General features: G+C 35.6%; 1 protein-coding gene and 1 long non-coding RNA gene across 2 annotated transcripts; both read left to right on the top strand.

Annotated features, from left to right (window-relative positions):
• Positions 1 to 1,030: 1,030 nt before the first annotated feature.
• CIPK4 (CBL-interacting protein kinase 4) lies at positions 1,031 to 2,862 on the top strand. The gene has a single exon (XM_028270918.2). It carries the CDS (start codon positions 1,324 to 1,326, stop codon positions 2,635 to 2,637), a length of 1,314 nt encoding a protein of 437 aa, XP_028126719.2. The 5' UTR covers positions 1,031 to 1,323; the 3' UTR covers positions 2,638 to 2,862.
• A 5,942-nt stretch (positions 2,863 to 8,804) lies between these two features.
• LOC114323348 (uncharacterized) lies at positions 8,805 to 10,872 on the top strand. Its single transcript, XR_003651118.2, has 3 exons — positions 8,805 to 9,066; positions 9,805 to 9,900; positions 10,586 to 10,872. It is a non-coding gene; the product is annotated as an uncharacterized LOC114323348 (long non-coding RNA).
• Positions 10,873 to 14,086: the final 3,214 nt, after the last annotated feature.

Here is a 14,086-nt window from a genome sequence, read left to right as displayed (position 1 = left end):
AATAGTTATAATAAATATGCTTATTTAATCAATTCAACTTGTGAAATTAAGCCGTAGACTACAAAACATGCCACTGGTCCCTTGAAATTAAAATATTAATAAAATTTCAAGAAGTATGGTGATATCATTTTATGTCGAATAATTCTATAAACCTCACTTTAACTATCTCAAATTTATCTCGAAAGAGATTGTATGGTTGGAATTGAAATTGAGTAGTGTAAGATCCATAAATAAATTTAAACCACAACATGATAATTTTGAATAATTTTTGAATGATTAAGTCCGAATTTGTAATATTACTCTTTTATTTTAGTTGCATAGTTATATCTATAATGAAAATAGGAATATTGTTAATAGCATCCTAATTTTTAATTTAAAATTTAATTTTTTTTATATTACAATTTTATCTCATTATAAAATTTTATTTTTATTCTTATCTCTATAAACCCTCTAACAATTACTTTAACCGTAACCCACTTAGCTCAACCACCATTGGCCCAGGCTTCCCATGTCCCTCATTTGTCCTCCACCACCCATTAATCCATCACCGCCCACCCTACCATCCCCTAGCCCCATTTCATCCTTACCCCACTTGCAATCTCTCTCCTCATTGCATTGGTGATCGCAATCCTTTCTATTTTACAGTTAGGATTTCACGCACTCTGTTAATTTGAGTGAGATTTGAAATAACACAAATTATCCAAATACATATTAAAAAAGTTAACATTTTATTCAGTTGTATTTGATGTATAAAATCGATCTATGCAAAGTAAAAAATAAAATCAATTGGGTTGTTTCGAATGATTGGAACTTACTACTTTCACACACAAAGTTATGAATTGGAACTTTAAAAGGTGGGCTAATAATTAAAAAATTTATTTTCCTACTCCAAGTAGAAACTGTCCCAAAAATTAAGCATAATAATTATTTGATATAAATGAGATTATTAGACTAGATGTACTGAAACTAGTCTGAAATATGCCGACTCATATAAATAAAAAGGGAAAAAAAAACTAACAAAAACATCTTGGTTTCCCGTTATCAAACAACTAAGAATAATGCTATATTTGCCATCTGTAAAATTAATAATAATAATAAAATAAAACATAACCAAGTAGGGTAAAGAATGAAAGACAAGGGTAATTGAGTAAATTCACCAAGAAACCATACTAGAATAGAAAACGACAGCGGATGCCCACTGTGCTATAAAGACCTTAAGAACTCCTCCCCTAGACCTTGGGCTTTGGGTGGTTGTTGACTCTCTCTCTTTGTCTCTCTCGGGATCAGCCGCCGCCGGCAGGTTGCGCCCCCACCCAAAGAGCGATGGAACGCAGGAGAGCGCCTCCATCCGCCGCCGCCAGCGGTGGAGGAGTGATATTGGGCAAGTACCAACTGGGCCGACTTTTGGGCCGAGGAAGTTTCGCCAAAGTCTACTACGCGCGATCTCTAAATGACACCACTGCTGTTGCTATTAAGGTCATCGACAAGGCCAAGACTGTCGACGCCGCCATGGAACCCCGAATTGTCCGAGAGATCGCCGCCATGCGCCGCCTCAACAACCACCCCAACATCCTCAAAATCCACGAAGTCATGGCCACTAAAACCAAAATCTACCTTGTCATGGAACTCGCCAAGGGCGGCGATCTATCCTCCACTCTACTCCGCCGCCCCGGCGGCTCTCGGCTCCCAGAAACCACCGCCCGCTGCTACTTCCAACAACTCATCTCCGCCCTCCACTTCTGCCACCACCACGGCGTCACCCACCGCGACATCAAACCCCATAACCTCCTCCTCGACGATGCCGGCGTCCTCAAAATCTCCGATTTCGGCCTCTCCGCCGTGCCGGAGGAGCACCGCCGCCACGGCCTCCTCCTCCACACCGCCTGCGGCACTCCGGCGTTCACCGCGCCGGAGGTGTTCTGCCGCGGTGGGGGATACGATGGCGCTAAGGCCGACGCCTGGTCTTGTGGGGTCATCCTCTTCCTCTTCCTCGCCGGAAACCTCCCATTCGACGACTCTAATCTCGCCGCCATGTACCAGAAGATTCGCCGCCGCGAATTTCAGTTTCCCAATTGGGTTTCGAAGCCAGCGAAGTATATCATTCGGCAATTGCTCGATCCGAATCCCAATTCGAGGATGAGCATCGAGGCCTTAATGGGTCATTCTTGGTTCAAGAAATCACTGCAATTAGACTCCTCTGCTCAGAATTCAACCCATTTGATTACAGAACCAATCAAAGAACGTAAATCAAGAACAACCATGAACGCGTTTGATATAATTTCAATTTCATCTGGGTTGGACTTGTCTGGACTTTTCGAGCCAGCTTCGAATGGGAAGAGAGAGAGGAAGTTTACGTCCACGGCGGCGGTGGAGGAGGTGGAGGAGAGGGTGGTGGAGGTAGGAGAGAGGTTAGGGTACAGAGTGGAGAGAGAGAAGGGCGGGGCTATTGGGCTAGTGAAGGGAAGGACTGTGTTGTTGGCTGAGATTTTGGAGGTGGCGCCGGAGTTGGTGATGGTGGTGGTGAAGGTAGTTGATGGTGGTGGTGGGGTAGTGGAGTTTGAGGAGGTTTATTGGGATGATTTGAGAGTTGGGTTTGAGGGTATAGGTCTTTCTTGGCACAATGATGATGTGTCTTGAAGAGACATTGAAGGTTGGTTTTGATGAGAGCTTCAATGGAGGAGAGATATGGTGGTGGTGGATTTGTATAATGGTGACCATGTTTTGTGTTTCAGAGTTAAGAGAGCTGCTTGGACTTTCTCAAAAGCTAGTCTAGGTGTGGAACATGGTCATTCTATTCTTGTAAATCATAGATTTTTCTGTTAGTGTTACTTGTTGCTAATTGATTTCTCATAGTTTGTTTCACCATCTTGCTTTGCCTGTTTACTATTCTTTCATTGAAACCATCTTTTTTGTCGTTCAAAATTTTATTTTATTTTTTTGTGTATAAAGATTTTCATTTCATGATCAATTATTATAAACAATAATACATATTAAGAATTTTTTATTCAAAATAATTTTTTAAAATTCATGTCACTCATGAATTCACATTTCAATTTAATTTTCATCATACAAACTCATTCACGGCGGAATAGGCGTTAAATTTTAAGATTTGATGAAATTTTACCATTACATTTTTTTTCAACAAAAAAAAAAAAAAAAAAAACCCAAATATAATGAAGTGCTTATCAATATTGAATCAATTTAAAAATAAGGTCAATAAACTTCAAAATATAAATAATTCAAATCATTCAATTTGATCACGTACTCATAAAACATATTAAAAATCATTCATAAATTACTTTAGAAATCACCTTTCGATTTTTTTTTTATAAGTGCTTGTTTATTTTAATTTATTGTAATAATTTTAAATTAACATCGAAAGTAATTGAGTCATTCAACTTTAGAAAAAGGCAACTTCCCATCATACCAATTCATCCCAATTCGATCCCTTACTTTGAATCCCTTGTTGTTAACCAAGTTTTGTTAGGACTCCGTGTCACAGGTTGCCTTACAAGGCCAACTTCGTGACGTTTTGCTTGCGATGATGTGGCCATTTGAGTGCTCAAGAGTGATCGTTAGAAGTGCCTCAACGTGACCCAGCATTGGCCCCAAGCAGCCCAAGGCATGTAAGCCACCAATATCGAGCAAACAGCAAGGCCGAGGCCATGCCAGCAGCTAGCACTAGTTGCCAGTAGCAGCAGAAAGTGCACAACTGCAGTAGCCAGCCGCAGCCCATGCCAACAGCAGCACACAGCCAGCAGCAGCACACAGTAGCAGCAGCCCATGCCAGTAGCCAACATGCCAGCAACAGTAGGCAACAGCAATAACAGCAAGCACCAGCAGTAGCAGTCAATAGTGCAGATTTTGGCGCATTGTTTGAGCATCCAAATGAAGAAATTTTGAGTTGAAATTTTTACTAGAAATAGCTCTTGGGGAAGTGTTTTCCCAACCAAGTTTCATTATTTTTCTCAATTTATAGAATTTACAAAAAATCATTATGACTCCCTAAACATATTAATGTTTCCTCCTGTCAGAGAGCCAAATGCTTAACAATCATATATAAAGGGCCAAGGTATGCTACTTACCTGCCTCCCCACCCAAACTGGGCTTCAAGTGAGCAACTTTGGGGCAACTCAATGGCAGGCTTTAGGCCTCCAGAGGGGTGTTTGGAGTCTCCACGTGGGTTTGGGAGCCCCGTGGACGGTGCAATAATGTAAGCATCACGCGTGCCGCCCGAGGGAGAGGTTTGACACGTAGTCTCCCTTATGCCACGCGTTATGGCATCTTAGAGACTCGTTTTAGACCGAATGGGCTATCGAGACACCACCAAAGGCCTCGTGTGCCAACTCAAGTGCTTGGTTTGGATTCAACCTTGCACGAGGGGATCCCATAGCTTAAGCTAAACGGTTGGAAGGCAACACTGCATATGTGGGCTATCGAATGAAGACATCAAGCTATGCATTGACCAAATCCATTGAGAGACTACGTTATGCTACAATTGAGCTACGGATTGAGACGTTGCCTTGCTCATGCTACACGTTGGTGTAACGCTGAGGTGTGCAATGGCCTTAGGAGGAATCTAACACACGTGTTGGCACGAGAACTATGTCGTGGGCAAGAGATTGACCCTCGGTGACTTGTGGGCTTCGCATAGCCAAGTGGCCACCCAATATGCATCCATTGATGCATGCTTGACCCTAAGACACTTTGAGATGCTGTCAAAGACCCACAATGCAATGTTAGCTTATCGGCTAAGTCGAAGGCCTTCGCTAGCACATTATTGTGTGGCTAGACACCTTAATGACATGAACCTAAGTTGGGCGAGCACTTTGCCTGAGGTAAGCTTAGTGCTATGAAGTGACTTATGTCGTGCTTGGTGCACTTGAGGCGTCAAGCCTACTTGTGACATCCGGGTGAAAACGGAGTTTCCTTGTAAAGTTGTCTTGCTAGACAAAGCATTGGGCCCTAATGTTCAAACGGGTGAGATCACTACCACTCGATTTGTCAACGAGCTATGGCAGGCTTAAACTTGGTGGAGTTTGAGCGCCACAAGGGTGAAAAATTGATCCGCTACGCCACTAAAGGGGTCGGACCGTGACACTTCGCCATCCAGTAAGTGCGGCCGATGTAGGTCAAGCTCATTCCATAATTCGAATTAGTATCCACATCCACAACATCCACTGCTATAGCTTCTCCATCTTGCAAAGCTTTTCTTTGATTTTGGGTTAAATTAGGGACAAGGTGATCTAGTACTGGCTTTCTAAGCAAGAATAGAGATGGATTATTCACATGGAATAGTGTTAGGTCTTTCTTTATTGACCACACATAACGTCCCACTGGGGTTCCAGTCCCCGGATTGACTGCTCTTGCGAACACTGGCTTAGATCCTCCTTTTGTTCCCATAAAATCATGGTATGTTGTTCTCTTCATTTCGTTGATTAAGTAGAATAAGAGGATACACAGAGTTCTTAAAAAAAAAGAGTTATTGTAATAATACTTTAAAAAGTTGGATTCAGAGCTAGAAAAACTCATGGATAGAATCTCAACATTCTTGTGTATCAAGAGTCTCGCTGTATGAAGAGTGGATAGGAAGAACGAGACTTTGAGTACAGGAAGTCGTGAATGTTGACGAAGGATATTGTTTAGTAAAAATATCAAGATTGAGTTGAAAAATATCTTGGAAATATTTTTTTTTTTAAAAATCAAAAGTAATTTGAATTAAGTAAAAAATATTCTAATAAAGTGTTATATACATATATATATATATATATATATATTCTTTCTCATATATATATATATATATACACGATGACTTTAGTAACTTTTTAGGAATAGGTTTTTTAAGTAATTTTTTGGTCCCTTTTGGGAACAGATTTTTTAATAATTTTTTCACTTTTTAACTAAAATATAATGTAAAAAAATTAATATGTTTGGTCGACTTTTTAATTTTTTATAAAAAAATGTGCAAAAAATAGAGAGAAAATAGAATATTTGACTTTTTTGTATAGGTTGTTGGTTTTTTAGTTTTTTTGGGTAAGAGATCCAACATATATTTTTTTTATTAATTAAGGTCCTCGATGAAATTTCTTTGTGATTATACCAGATAAATTTCAAAAATTTTCTATGAAATCAAACAAATTTCTCTGTGAAAATTAAAATTTTCTATATCGGAGTGAAATTTCTTTATCAAATTTTTTCAATAAAAATGTTAAGAGATCCCAACTACTACAATATATATTATTTACCATATAAAATCTTATTATCATAAACCTTAAAAAAAATTCCCCAACATTATTTATGCGAGTCCACCGAATTTTTAATGCATGACTTATAATAATAAATAAACATAGGCCATGTTTGTTTGGGTGGACATGAGCTTGGGATTGGACTAATAGTCCAATAAAATTATTAATCCAATGTTTGGTTAAACAATTGAAGTAGGGACTAATTATTTTAAACTTGACTATTAGTTAAGATAGGATACATAATCCAACGGATTCGTAATCCTAGGACTATTAGTCATGGGAATACTAATCCAGTCCGCCCAAACAAACATGGCCATAGTGTACTGTATATACTCCATAACCCCCTCACAATTTACATCTTAAATTTGTAGAGTAAGGGGTTGTTTGAGATGTTCTAAATAAGTATACTTTTTGACTTTTTATAAAATATGAATTGGATTTGAAGTGATGTGATAGAAAGATAATGTGACTTAAATAAGATGATATGACTTAAATAAGATAGTAACTTTTTAACTTTTTTAAGGAATGCAAAACCTAACCTAAATATATATATATATATTTTTATTCAACAAAATGGATAGGCAGATAGGCTACTCCAACATATCCGTCAGGGAGTAAGGAGTATGTGTAACCCCAACAAGGGACTATGGAGACTCGAACCTAAGCCTTGAGCGAAGGATTCGAAAATCTTATCCACTGAACCAACCCCCTATTAATTGACTTAAATATGTATATATATATACGGTTATGCTACGTAGCTCAAATTTTATGGCTCAAAAGTGGCTCAAATGGCCAAAACGACGTCGTTTTGAGTACAAAACAACATAAAATGGCCAAAACGACGTCGTTTTGGCCATTTGAGCCACTTTTGAGCCACAAAATTTGAGTTACGAGACATTTTCCATATATATATATATGGTGGGTGTATGCTCACTTAATAAGTGTGTCGTTAAATTTATAAAATATGAATTTTAATTTTAATTTAAAATTATATATATTATATCGCTCAAATAACAAAGATGTTTATCAAATTGAGCCTCCGTTTGGGAAGTGGGTTGGCTTTTTGGCTTTTTGGCTATTTTAGTCTGGGCTATTTTAGCCTGGTTTGGGAAGGGCTTTTTGGCTTTTTGGCTTTTTGGCTTTTTTAGTTTTTTTTGTGAGAGAGGATTGTAATGATTAGGGGTTGGATTTGATGTTTTGTTTTTTGTGGCTAAAATAGCCTATTTTGTTTTTTGTGACTATTTTAGCCCCAAACTCACCCAAACCTTCTTGCCAAACATAGGCTCAATGTTTTGAGTTCAAGTCTTATCTGTCTCATCTATCTCATCAAAACAAAAAAATTCACTTTTCTTTCTCCTTTCACAAATTCTTGAAAAATGAGTTAGACCTCTAAAAGAGAGTTCTAATGGAGCATTAATTTGTCTTTTTTTTTTTCTCATGTTTTGTCTTTTATTTCACTATTTTTTTTTTTTTTTTTAATATGTGCACTAACTCATTAGAGTTGCTGCAGTGCAGCTCTAATTAGAGCTCTGCAGCACTGCTACAAATTCTTCTAAACACAGCATATCAAGTTTTCTGTTACACACCACACCAGACCACACACAGGGAATTGAAAATTCAAGTCAATTTTGTTTGGGATTTTTTTTGTTCCCTTTAACTTTACAGAGTTCAATTGTTTACATGGCCATGTCTCCCTTCACATATTTTGCTGAGGAGAAGTTATTTGGTGGTCCTGATATACGAACACGTAGTATTTCAAACGTATTGTAATTTATAAAAAGAATGAAATTCATAATTTTATATTAAATAATTGATCAACAAAAAGAAAAATATAATAATTTGTAATTGGTTAGAAATATCGCTAAATGGTCTCTTGACCAAAAATAATTTTTCTTACCAAAACATATTCACCCACTTCTTAATCATACCTAATCAATGACATGACAAGTTTTTTGGGACTTTTCTCAAATTAAGTCAAATTAGCAATTTAATTCTCAAACTAGGCCTAGTTTGGGCGGAATTCCCAAACTAAGCTAAAGCGCTATTACAAACCACACTTTCACTGTTCTTAGGACCCTCCCGCGGGAAATTTGTGAAATAGTAAAAGCGTGGTTACAAACCACGCTTTTAATTAAGAAAGCGTGGTTACAAACTACACTTTTAAATAATTTTTTTTTCTTCATAAAACGTGGTTACAAACCACGCTTTATAATTTTTTTTGAGAAAACGTGATTTCGAATCACGCTTTCAATACCAGCCACTCCATGCACTCACTTAGGGATGACAATCTGAAACCGACCCGACGGTGACCCGATCCTCCGACCCCAAATTAAGTGGTTATTCACCAAAAAATGTCTCCGACGAGCCGAGGATGGTATTCAAAAGTTCATCCTAGATGATATCCGAGCCGGGGACGGGGATAGGTGTTTCAGGCCCGGACCCGGCTCGGCCCCGGCCCCGCCCCGCTTAATCCCCGAGGTGAAATTACCGTTTTGTCCCTGCATATATATATGCTTGTGTTTGTCTAGGGTTTGAGACACACACTCAGACACTCTCAGCCTCTCACTCACACGGCGCTCTCCTGCTCCGCTCGATCCTCTCTCTCTCTCGCTCGCCACCACTGGTTTGGTCTCCCCCTCTCTCTTTCTCTTACCGGCGCGCCTCTCTCTTCACCGGCGATCCTTCGTCGCCACCGATCCTCCCTTACCGCCTCACCTCTGTCGTTTCTTCGTCGCTCCCTCACCGCTGCTGCTTTCTCTCCCTCATCCCCGCTCCTCCGTCACCGCCGACCTCCCTCACCGTCGCTGCTCTCACTGTGTAGGTATCTCTCTTTCTCTCTCTCTAGGGATTTCATTCTAGGGTTTAACCTCTGTTTCTTTTTTTTTTTCCTTCGAAATTTATAGATCTATCTATTTTATTTATAGATCTGTTTATTGGTCAAGATTAGTTTTTTTTTGCTCTAATTCATGTATATCTTGTTGATCTATTGATCTAATATAATATATACATATATGTTGATCTGTTGATCTGTATATTAGTTTTTTTTGGCTCTGTTGATCTAATTCATGTTTATTGATCTATCTGTTTTATCTATTTTGTCTATTTTATCTATTTTGTTTTTGCTTTGGAACAAGCCTGTCGGAACAAGATTAGAAATGAGATAACACAACAAAAAAAATATATACAAAAAAATTATTTGTATAATATTATGTTAAAATTACAAGGTAGTGTCATTACGATGGTCAATTCAAAGTGATCTCATTGGTTAAAATTACAAGGTAGACTGAAAATGTAAGTAGCTTTTGATTTTGGATTTTGCTAGTGGATGGCATATTTATGTACAATTAGGCTGATGTCCCTTTATACTATCTTTAATTTTGTTTGAAAAAATCTGGGACATTGTACAGCCATGCCACATTAGCAGTCATGCATGGCATCTCGACATCTAACTGGAGAGAAAAAAGGTTACAAGGCATGTTAAATTTTTTTATTGTTTTTTGTTCTATATGCTTTTGATTTGAGTTTTTGTATATCTAACCTTTGTTGCAACTTTTGACAGGAGGCAACACTTATTGGTGTGGACACCCTTGGTTTCGACATGAGAATTTGCTCAGGAACACAAGTACAAACATTGCGGTTTACATTTAACAAACGGGTGTCTATCTATCCAGAGCCTCCATTTTTCTTTAAATTCTACATTTTTGTTTACAAGTCGCACTGAGCTCTTCCTAACCACATCACTTTCATTTGCATGCTTTAGTGGTTTAGTTTAGATACCTGCTTTTAAAGAAAAGAAATTGAATTCCAAAGCTTATGAGCTCTCCAATAAGTACAGACTACCTTTTGATTTGAAAATATAAAGGGTGTTTAAAGCAACATGGGCACTGACAAACTTCTCACTGCACTGCACTAAACTAAACAATCTAAGTGGCATAATGAAATATGTTTCCTTTCATAATATCTCTAACTAATCAAGTTTGTTCAACACTTTGTTGCTGAATTTGTGAGTATTATTTATTTTTATTCACAGTTAAACGTTCAAGGAATTCAAGTCACTAAATAATTTCTTGGAATTATCTGCTTTTGGGAGATAATTAAGAGTAACTTTAACTTTAGTATGTTGGCTTAAAAAGAGATTGTTTATTTAATGAGACTGCTTGTTCTGTAGATTGTCATTTCTAATCTGTCAGAACTAAGGGTTATGTTTTTAGGTATGGGTTCAAGGAAAATACACGAAACAAGGGTTATGTTTTTACCATTTAGTTGATTGTTATACTATGAGCTAAGATCTTCACTGTGTTCCTATCTATATTAATTCAATCCATATTATTTTGATGAAGGTTAAAAATGTCAGATGTTAACTCTGAAGCACCAGTTAACTCTGAAGTACCCGTTAACTCTCAAGTACCATTTGAGAGTGACGCGTCATAACATTCATCGCCAGCTACAAATGCACCTACGAACTCACCGTCTCCCCTCTCTAATCAACATGTTATTGATTTAGAAGAAGAGTCTAATACTACTTGTAGAGGAACTAAAAGAAAACCTAGTGTTGTGTGGGAACATTTTAAAAAACAACAAGTCAATGAGGTGTGGAAGGCAATATGTAATTATTGTAATAAGCATCTTGGAGGTGATTCAAAAAAATGGAACTAGGCATTTGCATGATCACCATAAGAGTTGTACTAGGAAAAAAGTGATGGACATGAGGCAAAAAGTGTTAACTAACAACTTTAGTAGAGAGAGTCCAAAAATGAATTCTTATATTTTTTATCAAGATTTTGCTAGGAAAGAGTTGTCACATGCCATAATCTTGCATGAATATCCCCTCTCTATCGTAGATCATGTTGGTTTTAAACGATATTCAGCAGCACTTCAACTATTGTTTAAAGTGCCTTCTCAAAACACGATAAAGAGTGATATTTTAAAGATTTATGATTATGAGAGGGTGAAAACATTGAGTTTGGTGGAGCATAATAAAAGTAGGGTGGCAATCACAACTGATATGTGGACTGCTAGCAATCAAAAGAAAGGATTCATGGCTGTCACCGCACACTTTATTGATGATTCATGGACATTGCAAAGTCGCATTTTGAGGTATATTTTTGTAAATTTGTAAATCATTTAAAACTTCTATCTTATTCAATTTAATTTGCATGTTATTAATACTTGTTTATGAATATCATATTTTAAGTTTATTTATGTTCCATGGCCACACACAATGGATTTGATTTTTTATGTTGTAATGGATATTTTTTTTTAATTTTTAATTTCAATTTTTGGGTAGCCTATCCCTTGCAGGTTGTGCTTGGGATTAGTTATTCTCTTTGCTACTTGTTGAATTTTCTTGTGTGTGTGGGCTGCTGAATTTTCTTGGAGAAACAGGATGCTATTTTATGAGTTTTGTATGGCACTGTGATGACACTGTTATGACACTGCTACAGGATGTATTTTTGATTGGGCTGCTGAATTTTCTCAATGTTTTGTGTGTGGGTTGTGTATGATGCTACAGGATGTATTTTTTAAATGGCACTGCTACAGAATTTTTTTAATTGGCAATGCTACAGGATGTATTTTAATTCATGTTTACAGAATGTATGGCATACTACAGGTTTTGTATGGCATATTTTAATTCACTGCTACAGATTTTGTATGGCATACTACAGGTTAATTGGCATGCTACAGGTTATTTAAATCCATGTTAATTGGCAATGCTATAGGTTTTGTATGGCATTGTCTTCATTGTCTCAAATATATTTTAGTCCATGTTTATAGATTTTTATAAATTAAAAAACAAAAAAAAAACCCCCGGGGATTTTTTGGGGTCGGGGATCCCCGATCCCCGATCGGGGACGGGGATGGGGCCGGTCTATAAGTCCCTGTCGGGGATCAGGGACGGGGATGGGGCATATATAACTTTCGGGGATCAGGGACGGGGAGTGTAGTCCCTGGCCCCGCCCCGCCCCGCCCCGTTGCCATTCCTACACTCACTCTCCTCTCTCTCTCTCACTGACATACAAACACTCATCCCCCACACACACAAAACCAATATAATTTTTAATTTATAAAATTAAGACTAATATTAAATATATATATATATATATATATAATAATAATAATTTATAATAGCAAATAATAATCAACTATATGAAATTAAAACCAATATTTACAAATAATTTTTTTTCAAATAATTTTTTTTTCAATTATTTTTTTTCTATTAATTTTTTTTTCAATTAATCTTTTATTTCAATTAAATTTTTTTCAAATATTTTTTTCCCAATTAAATTTTTTTTCAAATAATTATTTTTTTAATTAATTTTTTTTAAATTAAATTTTTTTCAATTATAATATGTGTGATCCCATTGTTATAAATAATAAAAATATATAAAAATATTTTAGGCCTAAACAAACATATTTTTTATTTTATGTTTTTAAAATTTTTTAAACATTTTGTTCAAACCAAACGCGTTTATAATTTATGTTTTTCTAAAACCAGTTTATAAAATTTTTGTAAACATAAACCAAAAACGTAAACGTTACCATACGCTACCTTAGTGTTTAAGGATAAATTTTATTTTTTTTATTTTAGGGTTTAGGATTTAATTCTTAAAATTTATTTCTTTTTATTTTAGGGTTTAGGATTTATAGTTTAATTCTTAAAATTTATTTTAACTTCAATTTTATAAAAAAATAAATTTTAAGAATTAAACTATAAATCCTAAACCCTAAAATAAATAAATTTTATCCCTAAACACTAAGGTAGCGTTTGATAACGTTTACGTTTTTATTTATGTTTACAAATATTTTATAAACTGATTTTTGTTTATTTTTAGAAAAACATAAATTACAAATGAGTTTGGTTTGAACAAAATGTTTAAAAAAATTTAAAAACATAGAATAAAAAATATGTTTATTCAGGCCTAAAATATTTATATTTATTTTTATTATTTATGACAATAGGATCACACATATTATAATTGAAAAAAAAATAATTAAAAAAATAATTGAAAAAAAATTAATTTAAAAAAAATTAATTGAAATAAAATTAATAGAAAAAAATTTATTTGAAAAAAAAATGATTTGAAAATATTGGTCTTAATTTCATATAGTTGATTATTATTTGCTATTATAAATTATTAATATTGGTCTTAATTTTATAAAATAAAATTTATATATATTAAAAATTATATTGGTTTGATGTGTGTGTGATGAGTGTTTGTGTGTCAGAAAGAGAGAGAGCGAGAGAGAAGAGTGAGTGCATGGAGTGGCTGGTATTGAAAGCGTGATTCGAAATCACGTTTTCTTAAAAAAATTTATAAAGCGTGATTTGGAACCATGTTTTATGAAGAAAAAAAAAATTCTTTAAAAGCGTGTTTGTAACCACGCTTTCTTAATTAAAAGCGTGGTTTGTAACCACGTTTTTACTATTTCACAAATTTCCCGCGGGAAGATCCTAGGAACAGTGAAAGTGTGGTTTGTAATAGCGCTTTAGCCCAGTTTGGAAATTCTATCCAAACCAGGCCTAGTTTGGGAATTAAGTTACTAATTTGGCGCCAAGTTTCTTATTTTTTTCTTTTTACTTCCTGTATTTTTTTTTTTTTTTTGAGAAATTCTTTTTGTACTTTAGATAAACTCAAATTTGAATAAGGGCAAAATGAAATTAATGAATAGATAGTTCAATATATGCGAATAAAGAAATTCTAGGGGAACTCAGGAAGTAAAGGAAAAAGGATAAATTACACCAACACTCTTGATATTTAATACAAATTTCCTCTCGCATTAAAAAATTACACTTAGAGCATCCTTAATAGAATCCCTAAATTTCATCCTTACCTATTTTA

Source organism: Camellia sinensis, chromosome 6, assembly GCF_055761805.1.
Source record: "Camellia sinensis isolate YWXY chromosome 6, ASM5576180v1, whole genome shotgun sequence".
In the NCBI taxonomy this organism is placed as follows: domain Eukaryota; kingdom Viridiplantae; phylum Streptophyta; class Magnoliopsida; order Ericales; family Theaceae; genus Camellia; species Camellia sinensis.
Note: the sequence above shows the minus strand (reverse complement) of the source record. Positions and strands in the feature narration are given on the sequence as shown.